The sequence below is a fragment of the Castor canadensis genome, chromosome 13, assembly GCF_047511655.1.
Source record: "Castor canadensis chromosome 13, mCasCan1.hap1v2, whole genome shotgun sequence".
Lineage (NCBI taxonomy): Eukaryota > Metazoa > Chordata > Mammalia > Rodentia > Castoridae > Castor > Castor canadensis.
Genome location: NC_133398.1, coordinates 80,496,444 through 80,524,256, shown reverse-complemented (window position 1 = coordinate 80,524,256; position 27,813 = coordinate 80,496,444). Strand labels below are relative to the sequence as shown.

Sequence of the window (27,813 nt, the reverse complement as noted above, 5' to 3'; positions counted from 1 at the left end):
GCTTTGGTGTATAGAAACCTTAGTAAACTAGCCCAGTGTTTCTGATCTCTTCCAGGGGTATGTGGGGTTTTCATTTTTCCTTTCTTCCTTTTTCTTCCCCTTCTCCCTTCCCCCTTTCTCCTTCCCTGTTGCCCCTTTCCCCCCTTCCTTTCCTGTACTGGGGATTGAACCTGGAGCCTTGCACTTGCTAGGCAAATACTCCACCACTTGAGCTATGCCTGCAGCCCTTTTGTTTTTATTTTTGTTTTTGAGATAGGGTTTCAATAGCTTTGTCTGGTCTGGCCTCTGGTTTAAACAATCCTCCTGCCTCTGCCACCCAAGTAGTTGGAATTACAAGTATGTACATCACACCTTGATAGACCAGAGCCTAATCAGCCTGGCTGACCTGCCTTAGTCCCAGCATGCCAGGAGGCTGAGAATTAGAGTCATCTTATTAGTCCTGGTCTTAGTTCAAGGGACTTCACCTTTTCTTTAGCAGGTAACAGAGATGGGATCTCTTGTACCTTGGATTTGTTCATTTGCTGCTGGGCTCCATCCATGTTCCTCCAGTATGGTCACAAGTGGCTGCTGTTACTTGTAGAGACAACACTGACCAGGATATGAGTCCCATAGAGCAACCATTCTCAATTCCCCACACTGAGCTCATCTCCCCAGAAGTACTCAGAATAGTTCCTTTCTCTGTAGTTGAAGTTGCTGTCACCCCTTTTCCTTCCTGACATTATTTGTATATGTTCCCTTGGTGGGTCTTGAGCATTTTATCTTGCATTCTTTCCTTCATTGAAGTTTTCCATGTCATTATTTCTGTCTTTATAAGTAAAATAAAACATACTTCATTGATATTCTGGACCTAGTTGTTTCCCCCTCCTTGCCCTGGACCTTTTTTTTTTTTTTTTGGTGGGGTGGGAGGGAATCCTGGGAATTTAAATTAGGCCTTGTGCTTGCTAGGCAAGTGTTCCATCCCTGAGCCACACCTCCAGTCCTTTTGCTTTCAGTTTGTTTTTTAGATAGGGTATCACAATTTTGCCCAGGCCAGCCTTGAATGTGATCCTCTTACCTTTACCTCCTGAGTAGCCAGAATTACAAGCATGTGCTACCATGCCCATTTTCTTACACAATATCACCACCCTATAGAAATCTATCTGAACATAGAGTCACCTTCTCTGAGTGCTGTCTGTAGTGACAGTTCTTGAGTTCAGATTTAGCGATGCGTAGATTGTAACAGTGACAGGGTCTGCCATGCTCTTGTGCGTGAAGGCTGCAGATTAACCACACTTCTCCTTAGTACCCTGCTTGTTGTGAGATTCATTGGAAGCCACATGCAGGGAATACCGGGCAGAGACCATGCAGGTTTCTTTTCTTTATTTCCAGTGAGTTTCTGTTCATCCTTCCAGATCCAACTCAGGAGTCAACCCTCACCGCTTGGCCAGACAGCGAGTCACTATGTCACCTGTCTTCACACTTTGCAGATGTCTCTGTTATGCTTGACAGTTATTAACACACCCCTCCCCTCTATCCTCTGTGCCCCACTCACTCCATGAGTGACTGTTCATGTTTGAGCTTCACAAATGATTGTTCCCTGAAATAACACATGGATAGTTTCCACTATTTCAGTGGTCGCTTCATAAGCAGTAGCTCCCTGTAGCCATTACAGATGAACAATGAAGTTTCAGAGCAGAAGCCTTCAAGTCTTTGTTCTTGCTGTTTAGATCTGAGATCTAAAAAAGCTCTGTTATCAAAAATGGTAATAGCATAATAGTTGCTATTTACAGAATACGTACTATGTTATACTCTATGTTTAGCTATTTACGTGCATTATTTCATCTAATCTCACAGCCCCCAACAATGATTTGGTGTGTTTATTTTTGGGGGGGGACAGTACTGGGGTTTGATCTCAGAGCCTCATACTTGCTAGGCAGGTACACTACCCCTTAAACCACTCCACCAGCAACAATGGTGTATATTTCTTACTATCTTCTTTTCATAGAGGAGGAAATCAGGTCTCAGAAAGAGTGAGTTACTTTCTTAAGGTCACACTTTCATAAGTGACAGGAGTGGAAGTTCAATTCAAATTTACTTATTTCAGATCTTAAGCTTTTAACCACTGTAAAGTACAACTAAGCAGAGGATGGATGGATGGAAGGATGAAAGAATGGGAGGTAGAGGTACAAATAACTGACAGTTGTTACATAGATGTGCAGATGACAGAGTAGCAGACAAATACCCATGATTAGGTATTTTATAAATTACTTAACCATGAAAGTTAGAAATTATCTACTAATTTTTCTTACTGTTATCTACAGGTAGTTTCATATTTATAAGGTCAAGAGGAAAAGTTACATTGAATTTAATTGAAAAACAAACCCAGAGTTTTTTTTTAAATCATAATTAAAATATAATCGTGTATAGCTAAGAGTCAGTCACTCATGCTAATATGGAAGATGTTCTAAGTCACAGTTCAGAAATGTTGTTTATAAATTTTAGCTTACCGTCTTTATCCCTACACACATACTTCTCTCCCATTCTACCCAATCACTTTTTATTGGAGCCAGCATTAAAGACAATAAAATGATTTGAACTTCCCCCTTGTCTGCTTTTATTAACCAACCTGATATCCTAACAAGCTCATAATAGTTCAGTGAACAGACAGCAGTAATAGAGAGAAACAGATGAGAAATTCCAGAAAATGGCTAAGCATTTTAGGATAAGTTTGCAGTTGGTTTTAATTTGGTGCGTTCTTACAACTCTATATAATGTACAACTTAAAAACATTGAAAGATCCTGGAGAGTTTCGTAGATTCCTTTATTAACTTCTTTGTTATTGATAAAAAGCCTGAGGGTTCTGAATATCTTTAGCCAAAGAGCACGATAAACAGATGGCTGTATGTTTTCTTTCTTTTTTCTGGGGTTCACCACCTGCTTTAATATGCTGAGGCATCAGGTCAAATGAGTTCACTGCCTACAGTACCAAAAGCTCCCTGACATTAGCCAGGGAACACAAATCTCAGTCACATTGGCATCCAGTGAAAAATTCCTCACACTGCAGCTTTGGCTGAAGACTGCTCTGTCCATGTTTACCATAAGAGAAAAAATAATCTGTAATCTCATTTTACTGAAGTCCCCTCCTGGGAGGTTAGACACCGTCTGGATCCACATGATCCAGAGGTCATAAATTCAAAGTACATGAAGAAATTGGCCCTTTGTCATAGGTCAACATGGGAGGTTTCTTTGAGTCTCATGCTTGTTTTTTGAGTTCAGTCTGATTATGACCCTGCATCATAATGCACCATGTTGAATTTCAAAATGCAAAAGGAATTTTAGAGATGGGCTAGCACATCCGCCTGACTTAGGGCCAGTCCAAATCCTTGAGAAAGTACCTAAACACTTGAACCCCCAGAGACTGTTGACTTGGCTCTTTTGACCATCCTGATTTTTTTTTTTCCTTTATCTGCTGATTTCAAAATGTTTAGGCCTACTCCAAGCTTTTGAAGGAAAGAAATACCATGGTGTGGTCTTTTCTTTGGCTGATACCCAGCTGTAGGTGGATTTCCTTCTGCTGCTCACCACTTCTGGAACTTGAACTAACTATGCCTCACTTTCACCAGATGTGTAATCCTTAAATTCACTTCTGAATTCCAAAGATCTTTGATTGCATTAAGTAGACTGCCTTTATCCCAGAAATCATTACTTTATGCAGTCAAGCAAAAACTTTACCCTCAAATTTATCTGGAAATGTAATGAACACAGAAAACTTTCTGTACATGGTTAAATTAGTAAAGATGCTATCTAGCTCATTAATCTTGAATAGCTTTGTTCTTTTTTAAAGCACAACAATAATAAAATGAATGTTCTTTTTCACTTCGGTGACATATTCTTTTCTTTTTTTAATATCTAATAGGCCATATCACCTAATACCTTTTGTAAAACAAACAGAACAATGACAAGAAACCTTGTACTTGTCTTTCATAGTGATCTCTGGTGATTTTAAGAAGTGGTCTTTATTTTGTCCTTTTCAGAATGCTTGAAGTTCTGAGAAATGAAACAAATAAGGCTTAGATGTGCTTAATTGTTCTCTAACCTGCAATAGAGAAAAATAGGGGAAAGAGAGAGAATTAACTCCTCCTCAGGTGCCATTCATTCAGTTTGCCTGAAGGGCAGAACAGATGTGGGAGACAAGCTTCAATTTGTTAGCTACCTGATCACGTTTTAGCTGGACATCTACACCTTCAATCTCTTAATCACTTTATTGTCTTTTCCACACCCTTTGCTCAAGATGATAATGTATTGTTATCACTAATAGAATGGGACCAGCAAACCACACTGCCCATTTTTATGATAAAGTTTAATTGGAACCACAGCTGTGTACCTTCTTTTACACATCGTCTGTAAGCGGCTTTGGCACCTCAGCAGCACAGTTAAATAGTATGACAGAGGCCCTGTGTCTCACAAAGCCTAAAATATTTACACCACACATGCACACACACACAAAATTTCAGATTCCTCCTATAGAAGAATGACTGTTGAAAAGTAGCCCTCTGCTTCCACCATTGAGATGGAATTGAGCTTAAGATTCTGATGTTGTGAATGAACCCAGAGTTAAGTCTGGTTGGCTTCCTGCATTCCTTCAGCGGTTGTCAAGAAACACTGCTTTACACCATGGACTTTTGATAGGAAGTTAGCAGCATAGAGCTCTGGATTGTATTCCCTGTGTACTTCTCAGTGCCACACAGACTGTCTAGTACTAAAGACGGTATAAATGACCAGAAATGTTCTTTAAGTTGATTTGGCCTCTGAGAGCAGGGACTACATTTTGTGTCATGGCTTCTGTACCACCCTAGTGTCTGGCACTTATGGTGCAGTGGGCTAGGAAGAATGTAATGGAATTTAACCTTCAGTTAAAGCACAATTAGACCAACAGGCTTCAGTAAGGGGCCTGATAGAATATTAGTCAAAATATGCACCCGACTAATTCATAAGCCCTACCTCCAGCCACAGGTGAATCGAGGAACCTTGCTGTCTTCATGGAACCTTTAAGGTCATTGAGTTTCCTTTCTGGCTCTCTGCCTGTCACACAGCCCTTGGATCTTGATTGACTGACTGATGTTCTTCTTCATTGCCATTGTCTTTTGAGTTTAAAGAAATGAATTGAATATTGACCTATAATTAGTTTGTGTTAAGCTAGGATGAACCCCTCCCTCTGACAGGATCATCCTTGTCCAAATGGAAGGTTTGGACCCTGTAGAACCAATATCCAAGTTAAGGTAACAGGATCATGGGAGACTTGCCTAAATTAGCCAGCTTCTGTTCACAGTGGGCTCTTGACCACAGTCAGTTGAACCTCTCTTAGGATCCACCTCGTGTTTGCCATGGAGATGGTTCTTTTTGCACAGGCATCTTCGTTGCTAGAGTACAACCTTATCGAGGACGGGATTCTTGTCTCTTTCTTCCTTTTGGTTCACTCCCGGTGCCAGGTATATTACCAAAATCATTATGGGCTTTCAATAAAAGGTACTGAATGAATGAGTAATAAAAGAGTAAGAAATCCATGCCCTTCTGATCTCTTCCCATCCCTTACCTCCTCTCTTTTCTATCTGTTCAAATCCCCTTCTGTCTGCACAGTGTGAGGCCCTCCCCACCTCTCCCACACGTCATTCTCTAGGGACTACAAGTTCATGATCACCTCTCCCTTGGTATTGCATTCATAGTTAGCCGCTCACAATTTGGCACTTAATTGTTTCTTAACTGATTCATCTGTGCTATCTTTGCTTCCCAGGTAGCCTGACGTCCCTAGGGAAAAAAATATAGTTTAACGCATTTTGTGCTGGCAACTTGTGCCAAGTCCCCCTCCATCCAACACACACACACACACACACACACACACACACACTGCACTACATTATAACAGATTCTCAATAAATAGGTGTAAATTAACTGAAGGAAGCACAGCCATTGCATTTCAAGACAGGCAGGCTACACTAAAAAGCAATCTGCTGAATTTCTTAATATGTTTCAGAATTGTGTCAAAATTAGGCAGCAGCTTTTAAAGTTGATCATGTAAAAGATGAATAAATTAAAGCCAAATAGGCCAATTGAAAGAGGCCTCCTTCCTGTGCTTTCTCTCTGTAGCTCTCTCTTCTCTCTCTCTCTCTCTCTCTGGGTCATTATTTTGTGTGTTGGGCTTTTTTGGTTTTGTTTCTGTTTTTATGACACAGGGTCTCACTATCTTTTTCTAGGCTGCCCTTGAACTCCTGGCTCAAGCCATCCCCCTGCCTCAGTTGCTCAGTAGCAACAACTATGGGCATGCACTACCACGACCAGCTTGTGTTTGCTTTTCATTACAGGGTTCACCTGAGGAACACACTTAAGAATCTGCTTCCCTGACCCTGGGTTCTGCCTCACAGGCACATAGCTGCCTGGCCCTTTCACCTGTAGCATTTGCAGGGGTGGCCATTGGGGCAGCTCTCCACGTGCAGGATTCACAAGACATTGAAACTGTTTTATCAGATGTGCTGATCAGATCTTTTTAAGAGATATTCAGCTTAGTAGTTTTTTTAAAAATCTTTTTTTTATGCAGGGGTGGGGTGGGGTTATGGCTCAATATATACACGTGTGAGTAAATGTAAAAATGATAAAAGGAAAAAAATACTGTCTTCCACAATTTTCAAAATAAATATAATAAAGATTTATTTTAAATTTAAAAAATCAATTGCCTGATCCCTTTGATGTCTCTTTTATCCCATGGATTAGCTTCTCTTGAACAGTTTTCATGAACCTAGGGTTGTAACTCATCTGCTACCAACATGTGATCTTTGCTTTACACTTGGAATTTTTTTTATTAAAAGCAAGTAACTTTTTATGAACAAAGTGCCTTGAGTACCTGGCTGCTCCTCCTTGAATGCTCATAATGGTGTGCTCCAGGTTAAAGAAAAAAGTTGATTTGCCAACACCAAATGAGCTCTTTGGTGATGAAGATGTTTGTGTAATGAGTAATTCCACGCAGCTAACCAGCCTAACCAGATTACCAGACAGCTCAGACCAGCTGCGGACCTGCAGAGGAGGGAGGGACTTGGCTGGGTGGTGACTTTCCCCTCAGGATAGCAGTTTTGCACTACTGTTACTTTTCTGTTGTTTGTTTGTTTGTTTTTAAAGTCCACTTGACAAACTTTTTTTCACTTTTTTCCTTTGGATCTGTGTGGTCATACAGCAGAAAAGCCATGTGATTCTGGTTTCTCCTTAACTTCCACTGCTTTTGACAGTGTCAAATATGGTACCACAATATGATCTAGCTTTCAGATCCCTGGAGACCGGTCCTCTCACAATGAGGTCGTCTTCATTTTTTTAATGAAGTCGACCTAGTTTTTATAACCTTCTTTTTAGTAATTAAAAGTATGAAAGCTACCCAGAATCATTTTCTGTGCCATAAATTCATCTTCGTATTGTACTTGATTGAACTGCAGGTCTGTGATTGCAGCCTTACCATGAGAGGCCCTTAACACGGGCTGAGGAGCCCCAGTTGTCAACACACACCTGGTAGCTGGAATTGAATGCTGTTTCCATTTATCCTATTATGTTTAGTTGGATTTGTACCAAATGTCAGAAATTTATTTTTGCTGTTTACTACCCACAGATAATTTTTCCCCTTTGGTATATTGCTAAGGTTTGTAGCCCTCTAACTTCTATAAAACTTTTTAAACCCCAGCTGTCCTGTGATATATTTGCTTGTCAAAACATATCTCTAAATTTTATTGTGTTTTCTTCATTTAAAAAAGATACTTGAATTTTTAATATCTATGCTATTCTCGGTTTAGATTTCAGTTGCCCTTCCAATTCATTGATGGTGGGGTTTTCTTTTTAATTTAAAAAAGATTTTAAGAAATAACTTCACATAACATGTCAATTTGAAGCATAAATTAAATTTGAACATGAACTCAAAATTATTATTGATGAACTGTTGGTAAAACTAAGGAACGATTGGAATCTGTTCTTAAAACGTATCCAAGACAGAAAAATGCTATATTTAATTCAGTTTATACATATTACTTTAGTGAAGTTTAATCTTTTCTCATCTATTTTTAATTACTGAGAGTAATGATTTATATCCTATTTCCAAATTTCTTATTTTTCTGTAGCCAGAGTTGATCCTGAAGGTAAATGTGTACAAACTGTAGCATTTACAAAGCATAAACTGATGGATATGGTTTCCTTTGTTCTTCACGTAATTCAGGCATTTTATCTAATCCATAATCCATACCAGGTAGATATTCACCAAGGATTAGAGATTGTGCAACAGGTTCCCAGAAAACAACCATATCCAAAATATAGAAGCAGATATTCCATGCTAATAAATCCACAATTTCTCCTTTTCATATAGTCCTTTCCCTCCTACAACGTGGTAAACCCCTTGCATATCCAGTAAATCTTAGCATCTTCCATAATGTCATAGTTAAATGTGTTGTTGAACTCCAGGTGACTCTGCATTTTGCTCATTGTAGAAAAGGAAGTCTCTTTGTTGCCTCACTTTTTACTGAAAATCAACAGAAACTTATTGGTTCCCTAAAAGAGATTGTTTCAAAACCATCTGTTGATAAAATACCACTTCCTCAGGTTGCACTGGATTAGACAGAATTCCAAAGCCTGAAAGCTGACACTGATAAGTATAAAAAGGGCATGCAAATTACATCATTCTGTGGCCAGGACCTAAAGAAGAGCAGGAAGCACATCTGCTAAATGAAGTTAAACCAATGAGGTCTTTCCTTTCTGTGTTGCCTTTAAATTTGTCAGAGGCATTTTAATTCAGAATTTAGTTCCTACATAATGCAGACCAGCAATAACCCAGGGAAATAATTACATAAAGATGGGTAGCTTAACAACCTCCCTGTTTCTATGATTACTGCTAGAGGATGTAACCTTCCTTTCCATAGCATTTTTCATAAAATAGTTTTAATTTGGGTGACTGCTGTGTGTGCTCTGGGGCTGTAGCCATGTGTTGGTCATACAGCTATGGACAAAGGTAGTCATGGTCCCTGACCACTTGAGTTTGAGAACTGTGAGTAACTGGGTAAACACATGTGGAAGAATGTTGAATTTTTTAAATTATCAGTTATTAAATGTCTCAATGCAATGAAAAGTCATTAAATCCCTATAAAGGAATCATAGGAAGATGAGTTTAAACAGCTAAACCTCTTTCTAACACACTCTTAAGCATGGCTTGCTCCCTAGATAATTAAGTAAATCCCCTGTATATCATGTCAGTTTCCTCTCCCTGACATCAGGAGAGAGCTCTTGCCAGCCACTTGTTACACATACATTGCCTTGGAAATGTACCTGTGCCTGTCACCATAGCAACACCCTGTGAATGACCTCAGCAGCCACTCAGAATCATTCCTACAAAACAAATTGTGGCTATAATTAACTCTCTGAATTTACTTGGCAATATAAATTTGCTCAGGCCTTGGTGTTTCTTTTTAAAAGGTTAAATGAATGGAATAATCCAATATGAACCCATCCTCCACCAGAGATTTTCATCAGAATGTGAAATACTTCAATAGAAAATGTAATTTAGACTTATTATTCTATTACCTTTTCTCAAAATGTGACAAACATCAACAAATGAGGACACATATGCCAGAATTCCATTTCTGAGGGAACAGAGTGGCTTTTTTCCACTAACCCAAGGTGAAATGCAGAAAGTGCCTTGAGTCCAGGGAAATAGACCAGGTGGGTTTTCAAGCTCTGAAAGCAGAAGCTTTCACTTGGCAGTGAAAAATGCAGCTCTTGGTTGTTTCTTTGTGTTTACCTGCTCACAAATTGTATCTTCTATAGAGTGTAGCTTCTGAGCCATCTGCATCTTCTGTTAGGGGAAAATAGTTTGGTTGGGTAGTTTGTTTTGGCTATTTTGTTTTTCTTTGCCTTGTTTTGGGGTGTGATTGGTTTAATTTGGTGTTGGTTCTAGATTATGTATTTCCACCATCAGAAATGGATATAGTTCTTTTCAGCCCTTTTCTTTTGTAAATCTGGATTAATTTAACTTTTTACCCCAAGTGAAGTCTTTCTCACCACCATCCAACTGAAGCAAATCAAAGATGGATGTTCAGCACAAACTGTCACTTTTACATTAATCAAAAATGTATGGAGCATCTGTAAAGACCACTTCCTTGCCATGAAATATATTGATACCTGTATAGTGAACAGACATAATAGGGCCTGGTAAGCAACAAGTACTCAGTGTAAGGAAGTTGTTATTCTGTACAAACTGTACTGCCATTGGAAGGGAACAAAGGAAAGATGAAGAGGAAAGAGTATTCTTGCAAGGGTGGATGTCTTTAGCTTTACTAATATCTCAGTAACAGAGAGATAGCACTACCAGGTTTTTTTAGTGTAACCTCCAAGCCCTTGCAAATGTTTTTCTATTTGCAGGTGTGTACCTCAACTCCATCTTACCCCCAACTGTGTATTTCAGGGAGCTCAATGCATCTTTCTAATTTAGAGAGAAGTTTCTCTCTAAATCAATGTTCCTGCTATGCAGTATGACAAGGAATTTCCCACTTCATGAACTAGTTCTTTAAATTCTCCTGGGCCAACACACATCCATGCTTTAAAGTGGCAATGAATAATCTTGGTTCATCTTCAGGAAACAGAAAGTCACAGTTTCCCCTTCCCAAAGAATATCACAGCAATTCATACACAAAAATTAATAGTCCCCTCCATTCTGACCTCTTTGTAGGGCATTTAGTGAGTTGAGGTGGGCAGAATAAATTTGAATTAGTGTACATTTAAAGTTCTTTGATTTTTCTGAAGTTAGTTCTTGTACCCAGTAGTTAAAACAATGATGGTCTTGTGGATTTCAAAATGTACATTCCAAGTTTTTCCAATCAAGGGTCTGATAAATCAGAAAATTCCATCTGTATGCAGTAACCAGTTGGTTTTGCATATATAATGTGATGAGCTGTTTTATCTGTAGAATGGGATACTGAGGAAACTAGAACATGGGCTTGTTAACTCCATCAGACAACTCCTAGACCATGCCAAGATATTTCCTAAAATATGTTTGTATTTGTATTCTCCCATCCTCTCTCTTTTTGTCCTTCAGGCAGTTGAATAGTAAAGGTATGAGGCTGGTTCCTGTAAGTCAGTATACTGCCAGTTGCCAACTACAGAATTGTCAGTGTATCTGGGATGAGGCCCCCACAATATGAGCTAGTTGCTTGGCAGTAGGAATTTCTAGGCTGATTTTTTTTTTTGTCCTGAAGAATTGATCTACCTACAAAGAGGCAGTGATTTTAATTTCTTTGATAAAGCCAAACTAACCCTACTATTTTATGATTCCCTAAATCTTATAGGCCTAACATAGTATTTCCTTTTATAACTCAGTTTTAAACTTAAGGCTATCATTCATATGCAAACTTCACTAGTAAGAATGGTATTTAATGGTAAAACTAAATCTCAGCATAGGAAATCCATCCATCCATCCATCCATCCATCCATCCATTCATTCCATCCAACCAATCCATCCAGCCAGCCATTCATCTATCTATCAAACATTTGTTAAGGACTGTTTGCTTGGCACTGAGACAGAAATAAAGGTGAATAAGACAGAGCCTTTATCCCAAATAAATCATGTCAACTTTGTATTTATGTTATTGCTGCATCATAGCTGCTGTGTGCACCAAGAATTCCCTGTTGATGTCTAATCTTACCATCTCTTGTTTGTGGTCATAAAGGAGCTGGAGTCTGACTCCTTCCTTCTATTAATGGTTCCACTTTTTCTCTAAACCTTATCACAAGTTAATCACTTTGTATATATACTCTACAATTGTGTATTTTAAAACCATGTTTGTGCTTCATCCTTTCCAAGGCAGAGAACACTATAGTTGTACTTTGAAACCATAAAGATACTGGTCAGATCAGTCATTTTCACCTGGTTGTCATCAATTCTATCAACTTATGATATTCTCAACATTGCAAATTATGCTGTATACTTTGAGAGAATGAAAGATGAATGGAATAGAAGATTTTGGAAATGACAGAATTATACAGATGGCAAATTGCCCTGGTGGTTGCCAAGGACTAGGGTTGGTGGGGCAATGCGAGGCAGTTTCTTTACAGTGACTGACAGTTCTGTGTCCTAATTGTGGGGGTGTCTACACAGATCTGTACATGTGATAAAAATCTCATAGAATTGTATGCCCCATTTATGTATATGATATGCATACGTGCATGTATACATATGCATATATATGTATAAAGATGCATGCAACAATGGGCAAACTCCAAATAAGGTCTGTAGTTTAGTAAGTAGTTTGTGTGAATGTCAGTTTTCTGGTTTTGAGAATTTTTTATGGTTATGTAAGATGTTTTCATTAGGGGAAGCTGGGTGAAGGATATAGAGGAATTCTCTAATATTTTTGTAACATCTTGTGAGTCTAAAACTATTTCAAAGTGAAAAGTTTTTTAAGGGAATGGAAAAGTATCACATGACCAGACAAATTTAAAGTTAAGGTGCAATGACTTTGAACATTGAGAATATCTGACTTTAGACCTTATTATTTTAGTAAATATTGTAGAAATCTCAGGGTTTCACACTAATCATGAATGACGTGGGCTTTGCACAGAATTGAGGACATGGTATGCTGCTATCTTCCCTTAGGGGAATGAGGAGATTCGTTCCATGAAGAGACTTGGACATTCTGCAAAAATTGGAGGGGGGTGGCAAAAACACCCTGACCGTATGTGCAGCTCTATTATATGTTTATTTATTCAAATTAAATTTGTATAAACAAATCAGAACTATTTGTTTTAAACTCCTGCTTCACCAACCAGACCTGCTACACAAGTAGAGGGGAGAAGACTAATTTGAATTTATTAACCTTTTTATTCCCAACACTTTACTTTTTGTTTGGATTCTGATTGATAGATGGGTACATTCCTCTGAGCAATGGAAGGTGACTTTATCTTTCATTCCCCAAACTTCTCTGTTACTCTGTTTTTCTTCACTTTTCTATGACTCACTTTTCCCTCCCCTTTCCATGGATTTGGAGTGATGGTGTCACTGACATTCTCATTGTGTCTTCCCTCCAGCTATCTGAATGACTTGGACCGCGTAGCCGACCCTTCCTACCTGCCTACGCAACAGGATGTGCTTAGAGTTCGAGTCCCCACCACAGGGATCATCGAATACCCCTTTGACTTACAAAGTGTCATTTTCAGGTAGTAACTGAGTCCATAACACCTACTTTTTCCCAGCTTTTATGTCTTGAGTACATTTGGTGAACTCTTTAGATAGATCATATGTAGGGTTTAAAACAGTATAGCTTTCTATGAATTATTATCATTAGATACACAACTGAAATAATGTATCTGAAAAAGGAAGCAGGAGAAAGATATACTGGGTTTCTCGTTTCAATTTAAATCACCAAGCAGTTAATTAAATTTTAGGTTGTAGGTGGTTAAAAAAATCAGTTGCTCAAACATTGGTCTTAACTGTATGTTTTTCAAATCATTTTAGCTATGAGGATATTGGGTATATTTTTAGAATTATGTAAGATATGAGTAGTCTTGAGATCCTATCAGTAATAAAAATTATGTTTTCAGAAGCTTTCATGTTGATAGTTCCTCCACTTTCTCTAGTACCAACGGAGAATTTTTAAAGTAGCAATAAAAATATGTGATGTTGGGCTGGCAGTATGGCTCAAGTGGTAGAACACCTGCCTAACAAGTACAAGGTCCTGAGTTCAAACCCCAGTACCATCAAGAAAAAAAATGGTATTTTATATTCCTAAAATAAGTTGCTTAAAGTTTTTCACACTTCATAGTTTGAAAATGGAATAAGTAACCTAGTCTAAATTTACACAGCAAAATAGAATGAAAATTTATTACCTCCTTTTTTCACTTCTATTCTTTTTAGATAATACTTCAACAGAAATGTTGTTTTTTTAAGATGAAAAAAACAGTCCTGATGAGTTTTCATTTAATCTCTTACTACATAATCTCTGTGCTTTTAGTTAGAATACAAGCCACATGGTGCTTTGAGGAATAAAGCCATGTGATTATGTCTTTGACTTAACTATAGAGTTGAGATCCTCAGGGAAGCTCACTTGCTGATGATGGATGTAGGAGTTACGCAGCTCCTTCCAGGTAGCTCTGCTGTGTGAGAAGTGCTCTCCATCATTTCCCATCAAAACACCGTTTTTTGCGCTGATCACTCTCTGTACCTGTGATCGATTCTGGTTTCCATACACTGTTTCAAAAACATGACCATAAAGAGGCTAACATTTTGGAAATATTTCTGAACCTCAGTTTCTCTCATCTATGAAATGGTTGCATTAGATGAGCCCCAAGGTTCCTTGTAGCACATAGCATTCTGTATTCCTTGCATTTTGAGTTAACAGCATTTAGAAATCTTTTATTTGAGATGCCCAGACTTCCTCCTTTTTGTAACCATACTACAAAATATTTTCAGAAAGCATATAGCACTTCACAGGGGTCTTTACATTCTTAGTACTTTACAATTAGTTAGTTCTGAAACCAGATGGGTAGTCAATTTTATTTTTTCCATATTTTGTCCACCAGCTTTTCGAGGATATTTTTTGCCACTACCATAAACATAATGACTTAGATGTCTAATTTCCTACCACCATCAAAAGCATCTTGTGGGGTCTGGTGTGACAGGATTTCATAGAATGAGAATTTCATGTAAGGAAGTACCATATTATTCACACAATGGCATTAGGGAAGATCCTGTATTTTAATATTTCTCAAGACCTGAGAATTCCAGTTTAATATGTCCCAGGATCCATTGTTTTGCCCTCCTCCCCACCTGCCATCTGTCTCTCTCTTTTGTGCCTTTGAAGTCTTTTAGAAGCAGTCACTAGAGGATCCTTGTGTTCTTAAATTGAGGTTTAGTTCTGGGAAGCAGGAAAACACCAGGAGCAACATAATTTCCAACAAATGGTTAAAGAGCCTTGCTCTGAAACTTTTATACCCAAACCTCTCATTCTCTGAGAGTGATATTGTGTACATTTCAGTCAAGACATGGAGAGCCATTGATTCCATGCCAGACACTGCAAGGTGTATTCATATATACATTACCACTTGGTTTTTGATGTCATTCTTCTTATCTGAGCAGTAACTCAGCACATAGTTGATGTGTTAAAAACAAACCCTGGAAATAGAGCAAATGATGGCCTCTGTGTGGCATCTTGTTGTCTTAGACAACACTTAACTTCCAGCAGGTTAGTGAGTCATTTTGTGCCCAAGGCTAATTCTACCATGCCGCCTGACATTGCTGGCCCTGTCTCAAATTATTGCCAATATTGGGAGAAACAAAGGCCCAAAATGCTTACCCTACTGATGGAAAGATAAATAGGATTGGTTTTGCATTTAATCGAAACATCACACCACTCACATTGAAAACTATAACGTTGTATACTTTTACATGTATTGTAGTGTTTCCTCCAAGAAACACATGAGGGTCTTTATTCTGACTTTTTAGGAAAAGAAGCTGAAGTTCTATATTTGTCATTCAGACCTAACACATAAAACTCATTCTGTTTGACTTTTCATCACATCATTAAATGAAACACTATGTTGTTGGGTACAGATAAGAATTTTTTTTTAACATAGTTGTAATTTTCATACACATCTGGTAACTTCCTAGTAACCACAGTAATTTATTATGTAGAATGGCTTGACTTTCTGTTAGGTAACAGAAAATTAGTAGATAGTAAGTATTGTCTTAGAGGGCCATTGTCCTTCAAGATAATATTCTTTCCCAAGTTCATATGTAGTACTGTATTTATATTGCTATTTTTAAGTTTTTCTTTATATGCTATTAATATAAGTATTGTTAACCTTTCAGAATGGTCGATGTAGGGGGCCAAAGGTCAGAGAGAAGAAAGTGGATACACTGCTTTGAAAATGTCACCTCTATCATGTTTCTAGTAGCGCTTAGCGAATATGACCAAGTTCTCGTGGAGTCAGACAATGAGGTAAGTGAGCTTTGGACAGGCGATGGATTACCACTTTACTGTCAGACAGAAATAAATGACAAGGTGATGGGTGTGGGAAATGGAGTAAATTAACATCACTGCTTTCTTAATAGGTGATTTTAGGATTTTTAAAATAATCACAAATGACCCTGTGGAACCACATCTTACACTCAAGCATTCACAGCTTTTCTGTGAGATGTATACCAGTTCTGTGTGCTCAGGTCTAATTAGATCCTGTTTGATACTTTTAACACTACACAGAGGTTCTAAAATGAAAATAACATGGAAATCCCTGATCTAATCATCAGATCATTTTATAGCCTTCTTCCTGCAGGATAGAAACCATGGTGTTGGAGTGAGTCACCCTGTTTTGTTTGTTTTCCTTTTGTTTACATCATTGTTTGTGTGATGGGCAGATCCCAAAGAGTACTCAGAACATCTTTTGACAATGTGAGTAACATTGCAGCTGGGCTTTAAATCAGTTCACCACAAAGCCATGGCTTGGTGACACAGCCTTTCTGCTCTTAAAGAATTCTGCAGGCTGTTATGTAATTTAGTCTTTACTAAGCTGGAAGCAATTAAAAAAGTATTCTTAATATGCCTATCTGAAGAACTGATTCAGTATTGTGATCTCCTCCCTGTTGCAGAGAAGCCTAACAGGTGTAAATACAGATTTTGAGGATGGTAAAGGCATGATGAGGAGTCAGGAGTTGATTGTGAAGAGTAATTAAGGGTGTAGAAAACTGCCTTTGAGCTAGAGTTCAAACTGTATTCTCTGCATGCATGTGCACTTGTGTGGTGTCCATATGTGTAAATGGAAATGCCGTTGATAATCCTGTCATAAGCAGAGGTTACCATCTAATATATCAGTGAGCACTAAATATCATTTCAATAGAATAGAGCATAAAAGAGAAGGAAATAAGAAACCTCCAGCAGCTGATTCACATAAGATCTGGCATATTAAAATATGATTTTAGTGTTGTACATTCTTTACATATATAAGAATTCTTGGATTTTTGGTCTTTTTTAAATGTTTTATTTTTCAACAGGTCTTTTTTCCTTTGTGTTATTGGGATTTGAACTCGGGGCTTCACACTTGCAAAGCAGGTGCTCTACCACTTGAGCCTCACCTTTCATCAGATTTTAATAGCTCTATTACAGATATCTAGTCCCCTCCAGCATTTCTCTTGTGTGTAGGATTGGTAAAGCTTCCATACACCAATATCTCATACAGAACTAAGAATTGATTACCTATTCATACATTTTGGTGTCTTTCCTGGCTTACAATATGTAGGGTTTTGAGTTGACCAAAGAATTGTGGCTTGTTTATCAGACAGTTGTTCCCTGTAGCTGTAAAGCCAAGTGCCTAAAAGCACGCCTAAGACATATGACAGTCAGTTTTCAAGACATAAGTTAGACAATTGCCATCAGTTTTAGCCATGATATCTCTTATGTTTCTCTATCTTAATCTGTATCTGTACTAATTTACTGTTCCATAATCCTTGGATGTTGTGTGTTGAATATATTGCATAATTTAGAAACAGGCCTACTGCAAAATTTCTTTTTTTTGAATGTTAGATCAACACAAAATATCTTGATGACTTGCCTACTATGTTCTAGGTACCTAAACAGATTAAATATTCGAGGAAAAAAATTAACTTTGCCCTGAAGACTTTAAAAAGAGCACATGCTTTTTATCAGAATAAGGCATATGGGGGAAAGGAAACTTCTCATCTTTAGTTTGCTACCCAGTAAAATAAAATTTACATGTGTCAACTACGCAGAAGAGTAGGAAGTACTTGTCATTTTATTTTTTATGTTTTCATTGTAGCTAGAGAAATAGAAGTCTTTATCCATGCACATTTTATGTAAGACAAATGCATTATATCTACAGAGAAATCCATGTTGGATTTAATGGTAGTCAGTTTGCCACTTTATTTGTTGGCAGTACTGAGGTTTGAACTCAATGCCTCATGCTTGCTAGGCAGGTGCTGTACAACTTGAGTCACACCCTCAGCCCTTTTTGCTTTAGTTACTTTTTAAATAGGGTCTTGCTGTTTTGTCCACGTTGGAAGGCCAATCCTCCTATTTACACCTTCTGCATAGTATGGATGACAGGTGCTGCTCCACCATGCCTAGCTTATTCATGCTGTTTTTGCTCCAACTTTAATCCTCCCAATCTCTACTTCTAGAGTACAGCTGTGAGCCACAACACCTAGTGAATTTACCACGGAAAAACTTAGTAAAATAGAAAAAAAGGAATTTGACTTCTTAGATAATTCATCAACTAAGTGTAGGACATAAATCAGATTCTTCATTTATTTGAAAATAAATGAAGACACTGACATTGTTAGTAAGAGATGAGATTTTGTATATAGAAATATATTTCAAACACAATGACTTGTTTTAATTATCAGATGTCATAATTAAGTTTCCACAACTATTCAATGTGTAGGTACTGTCTAAACATATTGCCCTAGTACTTATGACTCTTAAGGTGATATATTATACCACACTAAAATAGTAAAACTATTTTTATTAGTTCTATATAATCAGTTGTGAATATTTTGAAAGCCTAGGTTGTAAATTCTGTGAGATAAAAGTCATACCCAACATGGTATTCTTTTCTCAGACCTCACAACAAGCCTGATGCTAGTATTGGAGATGATCTGATGCATTAAAAAAAAAATGCCATCCATCATTTACTCCATCCATGTTTTCCAAACCAGCACTGTTGGTAATTAGGAGACACTGTTAAAAAAATGCTTGTTAGTATTGGAATATAGTTACATGATTGTTTTGTTCAGTTGTACCTGTATTTGAAAATGTCATTGCCTCTCCAACTTCTAAACCACTAAAGTAATTCAGAACTATAGAATTCTAATTTCTCAAATTTTCTGGTTTTAGTGAGGCAAAGCTGAAATAAACTCCCAAGACATTTTGTTCTTGGTTTTGAAATCGGATATTCATAACTTTAATCCAAAGCAGCCGTGGTGTGCCTCCCTTGGTATATATGTATTTGTGAAAAAAACCTGGGAATGAATTCTGATGGTCTCTTTCTATCCTGGAAACTATGGAAAATGCATTGCAGGCCACAAGCAAAAGCAGCTAAGGAAGTTATTTTAGATTATTCCTTTGGCTTTCAACATTACCACAACTTTATGTATTGATCTCCACAAGTTTGCATAGATCTGCTTTTGTCTGTCCTGATCCTCAGCCTTCCTATTGTTTAGGGAATGAATTTCTTTCTCATTTGTCTCCAAATAAGGAAATTTATTGTCAAGTAGTGCACTGGAGAAACCAAGGTTGTAAAGCTGCATTGGTTTGTATGTCTTTCCTTTTCTCTCTTACTTCCCATGTTTTAGCATACCAGCATGGAGCCAACTATTCCACTGTAATGCTTTGATGGGTCCTATATTTCAGAACCCCTCAAAGCCCAGAGCACACAATAAGGCAGCCATATAACATATTTCATTTTATCAGTGTTTATTCAAACACTTCCTTTTAGTCTTTATTTTTCTGGCTTTCTGTTTCATGAATATTTGAACACTGATACAAAGATGCTCTTCAGACATTGCCTCAGAGACTGTCTTCTAGAGCGCACTCTTTATAGAATCTCAAAGACTGAAACATTTTTCTCCTCCATTTTTTGTTAATGTGAACTTCTTTTTTGTTGTTTATTCATTTATACATAGGTGTTTGGGCCACCTCCCCCATGCCCCCATCCCTTCCCCCCCAACCCCCCTCACTTCCAGGCAGATCCTATTCTGCCGCCTTCTCCAATTTTGTGGAAGAGAAGACAGAGATAATAAGAAAGACATAGTGTTTTTGCTAGCTTGAGATAAAGATAGCTATACAGAGAAATTCCTAGCATTGCTTCCATGAATATGTGTATTACACCCCGAATTGGTACATCTCTACCAGACCTCTTCTAATGTGAGTGTCTTGCTTATTAATCCTATTGAAGTTGTGATGACAAATTATAATTTTATTAAAGTATCAAAATAGTTCCCATCCCCAGACCTTCCTTTGACAAAGATGGATTTCTCAACATTGGTTTTAATTAACATTTATCCTTCAAACCTGGTTCTTAGAGTTGCTAAGTTGATAAAGTTAAAATTGAGAGTAGACGTTTTTAATACTTAGCACTTTATACATCTTCAAAACTTAGCAAAATCATTACTTATGCATTACAAAGACAAGGATTAAGACCTTGGCCAAGACACCCAACCCCCACCTCCACTCACATCCTCTGCTGTTCTAGACAGGCTTTCTTTCACCTCTCTCATGGTGTCTCCTACAAGGTAGTGATGTGTTCTGAAAAAAAGCAACAGTAGTGTCAAAGGGCATGGGCAGCATAGCAGTAGAATGAAACTTACTCCCTTTTAAGAAGAGATTGAAATACCTCCCCTCTCCCCCTAAGTTTACAGACAGTCGTGGACTAGCCAAAAGTCTTTACAACAATTCAGAGCTCCTATATTACTCATTTGATTTTGAACTTTCATAAAACAAACAGTCCAAAACACACATTTCCTTTGGATATTTCAAGTTTTAAAATGAAGCTGTTTTGAAATTGTTCAACTGGAACCAGAATCTGAACATTTTCTTTAAAACTGTGAAGAGCATACTTTGTTCTGCTCTAAAAACTCTGAGTGAGCTTTTGGGAATTTTCTTCAGCTTTAGAGGGGGAAAGTGACCAAAAACTGAAGAGAAAAATTTCTAACTCCAAAAGGAAAAATCTGAAATAAATGTGAGAGTATTTAAACACATGAGCTTAGGTTAAGAGAGCTGGTCTCAGATCACTAATTGGATTGGCTTTAACCCTCTTTTATCTGCTCTTAATCAAATTATGCCTTTAGTGCACTTGGCTCAGATTCATGACCTGATTAACAAGGATATTCCTGAAAGATACTCCACTTTTTTATACTTAACCTCTTTCCCATTTCTTCATCCTTTTGTTCATTTTCATCCACCGGACCCTTTTTTAATACACCTCCTTCCACCCTTTTCATTCCTCTGCTTTTCTGTTTCTTCATCACTATATGCCTCATCTCTGTTCTCCTGGCTTCTTTTGTGCTAGAAGGGTTTTCCCCTTTCCCTCTCTCCTTCCCTCCATCTTCCCCTTCCCTCTTCCTTACTTCCTTGCTTCTTCCTTCCCTTTTATTTTGCCTTTCTTTTTTGAATGGAACCCAGAGCCTTGCACATTCTAGGCAACCACTCTATCACTGATCTCCCCTTGTCCTTAGAAGGTTGTTTTCTGACCACCATTTATGAGCTAGAATCAGAGACCTGGACTTAGTCCTAAAGTAGTTTCAAAATAAATATACCAATCTACATTTCTACCACCAGTGTCTGAAAGTTACTGTCATTGCACATCTTTGCCAATCTTTGTTATTGTCAGTCTTTTTCTGAAACCCTTCTAGTGAGTAGGGAGCTGAGCCTTCATCCTGGATGTGCCTGTTTACCTGAATATATCCCTACTCTAGTGCATAGCCCTAGAGCAAAGCAAAAGCGCTTCCCTAGAGCCTTGTCCCCAAGCCTCTGGGCCACTACCTTCAGAATTAGCGAATACCTCCCTGGGAAAAGTGGCCCCAAATTCTGCACTCACTTCCTTAAAGCCATTCATCCCCAGATCCTGGCCAGCTAGCTCTGCTGATTGACCTCCTTCCCATTGACATTAATGATACAGGTGACATTCTCTGAATTCTTTATTTGATCTACTTAATACTCTTGTACCTGTAGTTTTAGGATAATCTTAACATAAAATGGACCAAATTGTTCTACATTGTTCATCAAATTGTTTCTTAGTTATTCTTTGTCGTTTACCATTTGAATTGTAAGATCAGTGTATCAAATTCTAAAAATTTAAATACTATGTAGATAAAAAAGATAAAGCAGCAGTTAGTTTTGTAACTTCACAGTACTTAGTTTTACCATCCATGAGCATGAAGTGCTGTTGGTCACCACTTATCATTTACAGTATTGTTTGTCATTCTGTGTGGTCAGTTTGTGTAAATACTTCAGAAGTGCTTGAGATTGTGATTTCACACTTATGGTTACAATGTTCTCTATTATACCTATTAAAACAAACAAATTGAATCAAACAAATTGAATTATTCAAATCTTTATTTCTTGCCTGCTTGTCCTTTACTGACAATAACTGTCAATTGCTGACAATTATTTTTATTGTTTTTATAATCTTTCATTGGCATCATATATAGAATACATACAAATTACAAGTATTCAGTCTGATGAATTTTTGCAAAGTGAGCACATACATATACTCACCATTTGCCACAAGAAATAGATATTATCAGAAGTTCCCTGCATGGCTCACAGGCGGTGTATATGTCCTTCTGTGATAGATGCTGTCTGTTAGTTTCTTATGGCTCCTGGAGCAAATCTCCATAAACTTGGTGAGTACTACAACAGAAATTTGTCTCTCACCATTCTGGAATTTAGAAGTCTGACATCCGGGTTTTAGCAGGGCTGAAGCCCTCTAAAGGCCACTTCTGGAGTGGTTGCCAGTTTTCTACTGATCTGATCTTTTTTCGTTATTAAGATACAGGAGTTCTTTATAAATTCTTTTTAAAAATAATTTATTGTTACTATTTTTTGGTAGTTCTAAGGTTTAAACTTGGGACTTCTCACTTGCTAGGTAATCGTTCTATCACCTGAGCCATTCTGCCAGCCTCTTTTTGTTTTTCAGCCTCTTTATAAATTATACATCTCCTTTGTAAGTTACCTGTGTTGCATATAACTTCTTCTACTTCCTGACCTGCTTTTTCACCACATTCAATGGTGTCTTTTGATGTAGCCCAGTTTATCAGTCTTGTAAACTTTGTCCTTTCCATGTCCTTCTTAAGGAGTCTCTCCCCAGTGATAGTGCATAATAGTTATATTTTATAAATGGACATTTTAACATACTTGTTACACATTTTTTTATTTTGAATTATGTTACCTATATAGTTTCACCTTTCTTTATTTTTCCGTTTCTGAATACACTGACAAAATAAAATACTGGTATTAAAATCAACATTTTAATATCATAAACATATCTACCTAACAACTAGCATGTAATTTTTCTTTGGTATTAAAATCATTTGAGAAAAAAAAGAATAAAATCACTCAGGTAGGAATTAAACATTGTGTAATTTAGGAACTTGGAGATATTGACATTTATTTTAGGATCTATGTTTCTCTTAAATATAATTAAAATATATATGTAAAATAAAATTGTGTGTATTGTATATTATATGGTAAGTTATTCTGCTAATCTTGTGTCATAAAATATTTTATATTGCTTGTTTGGCAGGAAAAAAATAAAACCTCTGAAAAGCCAAATGTATCATGCCCCACTCCATTCTCATGACTGACTGACTCCTTTAAGTCTCCCACTTTGGCTATAAACTTATCTATTTCTTCCTTTAATTTCACATATCTTTTTTCTAATTTGAGTCTTAGTTACTTTGTAACCTTGACATTGTTATATGTTCCTGATTGATTACAACATTCATTTGTCATCAATAAAAAGAACTTGTTTTTAAAATCAGAGATGCCCTATGCTAAAACAACGAGATTAAGCAAGAAACAAACCAGAAGCGTTGATATTCTGCCTTTCTCCCCAGGTTGGCTGTGTTCCTGAGTGGTAGGGGCTGGGCATGGGAAGGAGCTGGTGGTGGCAGCAGAGTGAGGGCAGCAGTTAGATGCCACATCTAGGAAGCAACTTCAGCAAGTGGAGGAGGCAACGTAAACATCACAGGACAGAGACTGTAGGGACAAAAGATGCAGCTATAGGATATATAGGAAGTAAAAAAGATGAAATTCATATCTTGTAAAATCCACCCCTTTAAAATGTATCAATGGAAGCTAGGTGCAGTGGCTCAAGCCTGTAATTACAAGCTACTCTGGAGGCAGAGATCAGAAGGATCACGGTTTGGGGCTATCCTAGGCAAAAGTTCTTAAGACCCCATCTCATCAAATAAAAGCTGGACCTGTCATCACAGCTATGTGGAAAATATACAGTAGGAGAAAAGTCCACGTCAGCTTGACAATAAGCGAGACCCTGTCTCAAAAATAACCAAAGCACGAAGGGCTGGGGGCCTGGCTCAAGTGACAGAGAAAGTGCAAGACCCTGAGTTCAAACTCCGGTTACCCCCGTGCCCCAAAGCACTATGTTCACAGAATGATAAAACCATTGCTGCTATGCAGTTGTTTTTACATGTGTACACGTACTTTATGTTTTAGAGTTTCAAGTTCACAGCAAAATTGAGGAGGAAATCCAAACTTTTTTTTTCCATGTACACCCTGCCCCCCACACGGGAACAGCCTTTCCCCATGTGGGCATCCTGGAGCTAAGGGTGCCTTTGTTACAAGCAGTGAAACTGCACGTACATGCATTGCTTCTGTGTTCACAAGAGATGTTGGCCTGTAGCTTTGCTTTCAGGTGATGTCTTTGTCTACTTTGGGTATACAGGTAGTGCTGACCAAATAGGATGAGTTAGCAAGTGTTCCCTCTGTTTCTGTATCCTGAAAATGGCTCTAGAGAAATGATACAATTAAAAAAAAAAGTGTTTGGTAGAACTCATCTGAGCCTGCTGTTTTCTGTCTTGGAAGATCATTGATTATTGATTCTATTTGTTTAATAGCTATGGACCTATTCTGATTGTCTGTTTGTTCTTACAGGATTCTAGCAGATTGTGTCTTTCAAGGAGTGGTTTCATTTCATCCGGCTTATCAGATTTGTGGGCATAGAGTTGGTCGTAGTGTTCCTTTATGATGCTTTTAATGTCCGTGATGACCATAGTGATATCCTCTTTTTCCTTTCTGTTACTAGTAATTTGTGTCTTTGTTTTCTTTTCTTAGCCTGTTTACAGGATTATTGATTTTATTGATTTAACAGAACAGCTTTTGATTTCATTGATTTTTCTCAATTGACTTCCTGTTTTCAATTTCATTTCATTGGTTTCCATTCTTTTTTTCTTTTTAACCCCATGCTGAGGATTGAACCTAGAGCTTTAACCATTCTAGGCGAGTGCTCTATGCTGAGTTACATCCTAGCCCGTTTTTCTTTAGAATATTCTTTGCTGTTCTTTGTCTAGTTTCCTAAGATAGAAGCCAATTATTAACTTAGATCTCTCTTCTTTCCAAATATATTCATTCAGTGCTAGGGATTTCCCTCTAAGCTCTGCTGCCATTGCATTCCTCAAATGTTACTAAGTTGTGTTTTCGTTTTCATTTTGTTCAAAGCACCTTTTAATTCCTGTGGAATTTCTTGTTGACCCATGTATTATGTACAAGTGTATTGTTTAATCTTCAAGAATCTGGAGATCTTCCAACCAGTCCATACTCAGATAACATTAAACTGTTTCATGGGTAGTACAAGTATCTTATAACAGCAAAGAATCTTTTTAAGTTTTTATTTCTTGGTGATGCTAATGTTTGAAATCAGAGCCCTGCACTTGTAAGGCAGGTGCTCTACCATTTGAGCCATGTCTCCAGCACTGTTTGCTTTAGTTGTCTTTTTTGATAGGGTCTCACATTTTTTCCCAGGCTGTCCTGACCCTGATCCTCATATCTGTGCTTCCCTTCGTAGTTGAGGTTAGAGGCATGTACCACCATGTCTGACTTCTTGACTAAGATGGGGTCTTGTTAACCTTGCCCAGGGACCTCAAACCATGATCCTCCCACTCTGTACCTTCCAAGTGGCTGGAATTATAGGCATGAACCACAGCACTTGGCATAACAGATAATAATTCCTCCCATTCCTTGTATCATTGCTCTGACTAATTTCACTTACACCTAAGAATATATAAGCATATGTGTGAGGCTATATGCATTTAAGTATGTATAAAAGCATATCAAACATATATAATCAAATACATTGTTACTATTTTGAATAGTTACCTATTAGGTAAAGCAAGAATGAAAAAGAAATAAATGTTTTTGTTTTACCTTCACTAATTCTTCCTCTGTTCCTCTTCCTTTCTTAAGGTAGATTTGAGTTTCTGACCTATATAATTTTCCTTCTGTCTAAAGGTTATCTTTTTATATGTCTTGTGGAGTGAGGGATGTAGCTCACATTTCACTCCATTCTTGCTTGCATGGTGTCTGAGGAGAAGTTAAGTATAATCGTGTGATTGTTGTCTTTGGTTCTACATAGGTAAGGGATCTTTTCATCTGGCTTCTTTCAAGATTTTGTCTTCATTTTTGATATTGTGAAGTTTGGATTTCATAGTTATTAGGGACAAAGTGGTGTTTATACTGTTTAGTGTCTCTGAATATCCTCAACCTGTGTCTGAAATTAATTTGGGGAAAACTCCTCAGTCATTATTATTTCAAGTATTTCTTTTCTTTCTCTCCCTGGCATTCCTATTACACATGTGTTACAACTTTTATAGCTACCTCACAGCTCTTGAAAATTCTGCTCTCTTTTTGTTCAGTCCTGTTTTCTCTTTTGTTTTTCATTTGGGAAGTTGCTATTGAGATATTTTCAAACTCGGCAGTTCTTCCCCAATCTACTAACCAGAGGCATTTTTCACTTCTGCCATGGCATATTTTTACCTCTATCATTTACTTTTGCTTTCATTGCCCAGCTATTCTTGAACCCACTCTACTGTATCTATCAGAGCACTCAGCATATTAAGTTCTTTCTCTGAATAATTCCAGTGTACCTGCCATATGTGAGTCTGGTTCTAGGGTTTGCTGTATCTCCTTGAGAAAATTTCTGCAGTCCCATGATTAAGTGACAGTGTCTTAGTGACCTTGATCCTCTGGACTGTTTTGTAAGGGCTTCTCCATCTCACACCCCCCTTAGAAGGGACAGGATGGCTAGTGTGTGTAAGAGGTAAGTACGGTCACATACTACATAATGACATCTGGTCACCATGGGACCAGATATACAATGGTGTTCTAATAAGATTAAAATAATGCTGAAAAATTCCTAATACCCAATATTGTTTACTGTACTTTTTCTGTGTTTAGGTATTTATATGCACAAATACTTGCCACATGTGACAGTTGCCTGTAGTATGCAGTAAATAACATGCCGTACAGGTTTGTTGTCTAGGCTCAGTGGCTGTACATATAGCCCAGGTGTAACCTAGGCTAGACTAAAGCACTAGGTTTGTATAAGTACACTCCATGGTGTTTGCACAGTGCTGAAATAACCTACAACACATTTCTCAGACTATATCCCCATCATTGAGCAAGATATGGCTTCCTCCTTAACTATGTGGGAGGCTGGAGCTGGTTGAAGTTGGGAATTCCCATTCTTCCAGGTCAAGTGGACTCTGATAAGGCCTCTACAGTTTAGGTTCTGGTAAGACAATTCTCTTGAGGACAGGCCTTGTTAAGACAAACAGAACACTGCTATATGTTGGAATGGTTTCTCCCTGTCACCTCCCAAACACAAGGGGAGTTTTTTCCCCTGATATGCAAGTAGCCACTATTATAATGTTTTTCAAATTGTGAGATTAATGCATAAAAGAGTTGGAACCATTATTGGGTTATGAATTCCATATGGTGGATCATGAGCAACATCTCACAGAAGTTAAATAGAATAAAGTTAAATGAAATTGAATAGAAATATTGAAGGACATCATAATCAGTTAGGAGGACTGTTGTTTCATGGAACTTTTGGTTCCATTATGGAATGTGTGTGCGTGCTGGGGGTTGTGTCTTTTCAAGTTTACAAGTCTACACAGCACAGTGCTCTTCCCTGGAGAACTGCTGTGTCAGAGGGAAGGTGAGCCCTTGTTACTGGGGCCTCATTTTCTATTCCATTCCAGACTATGGAAGGAAGGGCAAGAACGGAGTGGCACACAGCAGA

The 27,813-nt window shown here is 37.7% G+C and overlaps 1 protein-coding gene across 2 annotated transcripts in view; it reads left to right on the top strand.

Moving 5' to 3' along the window:
• The window catches only part of Gnaq (G protein subunit alpha q), a 254,207-nt gene that overhangs the window by 184,958 nt on the left and 41,436 nt on the right, over positions 1-27,813 (top strand). For both annotated transcript variants that reach the window (XM_074052099.1, XM_020184968.2), the window contains 2 exons: positions 13,075-13,203; positions 15,854-15,983. In XM_074052099.1, coding sequence (XP_073908200.1) covers positions 13,075-13,203; positions 15,854-15,983 — 259 coding nt within the window. The remainder of the gene's footprint in view (positions 1-13,074; positions 13,204-15,853; positions 15,984-27,813) is intronic.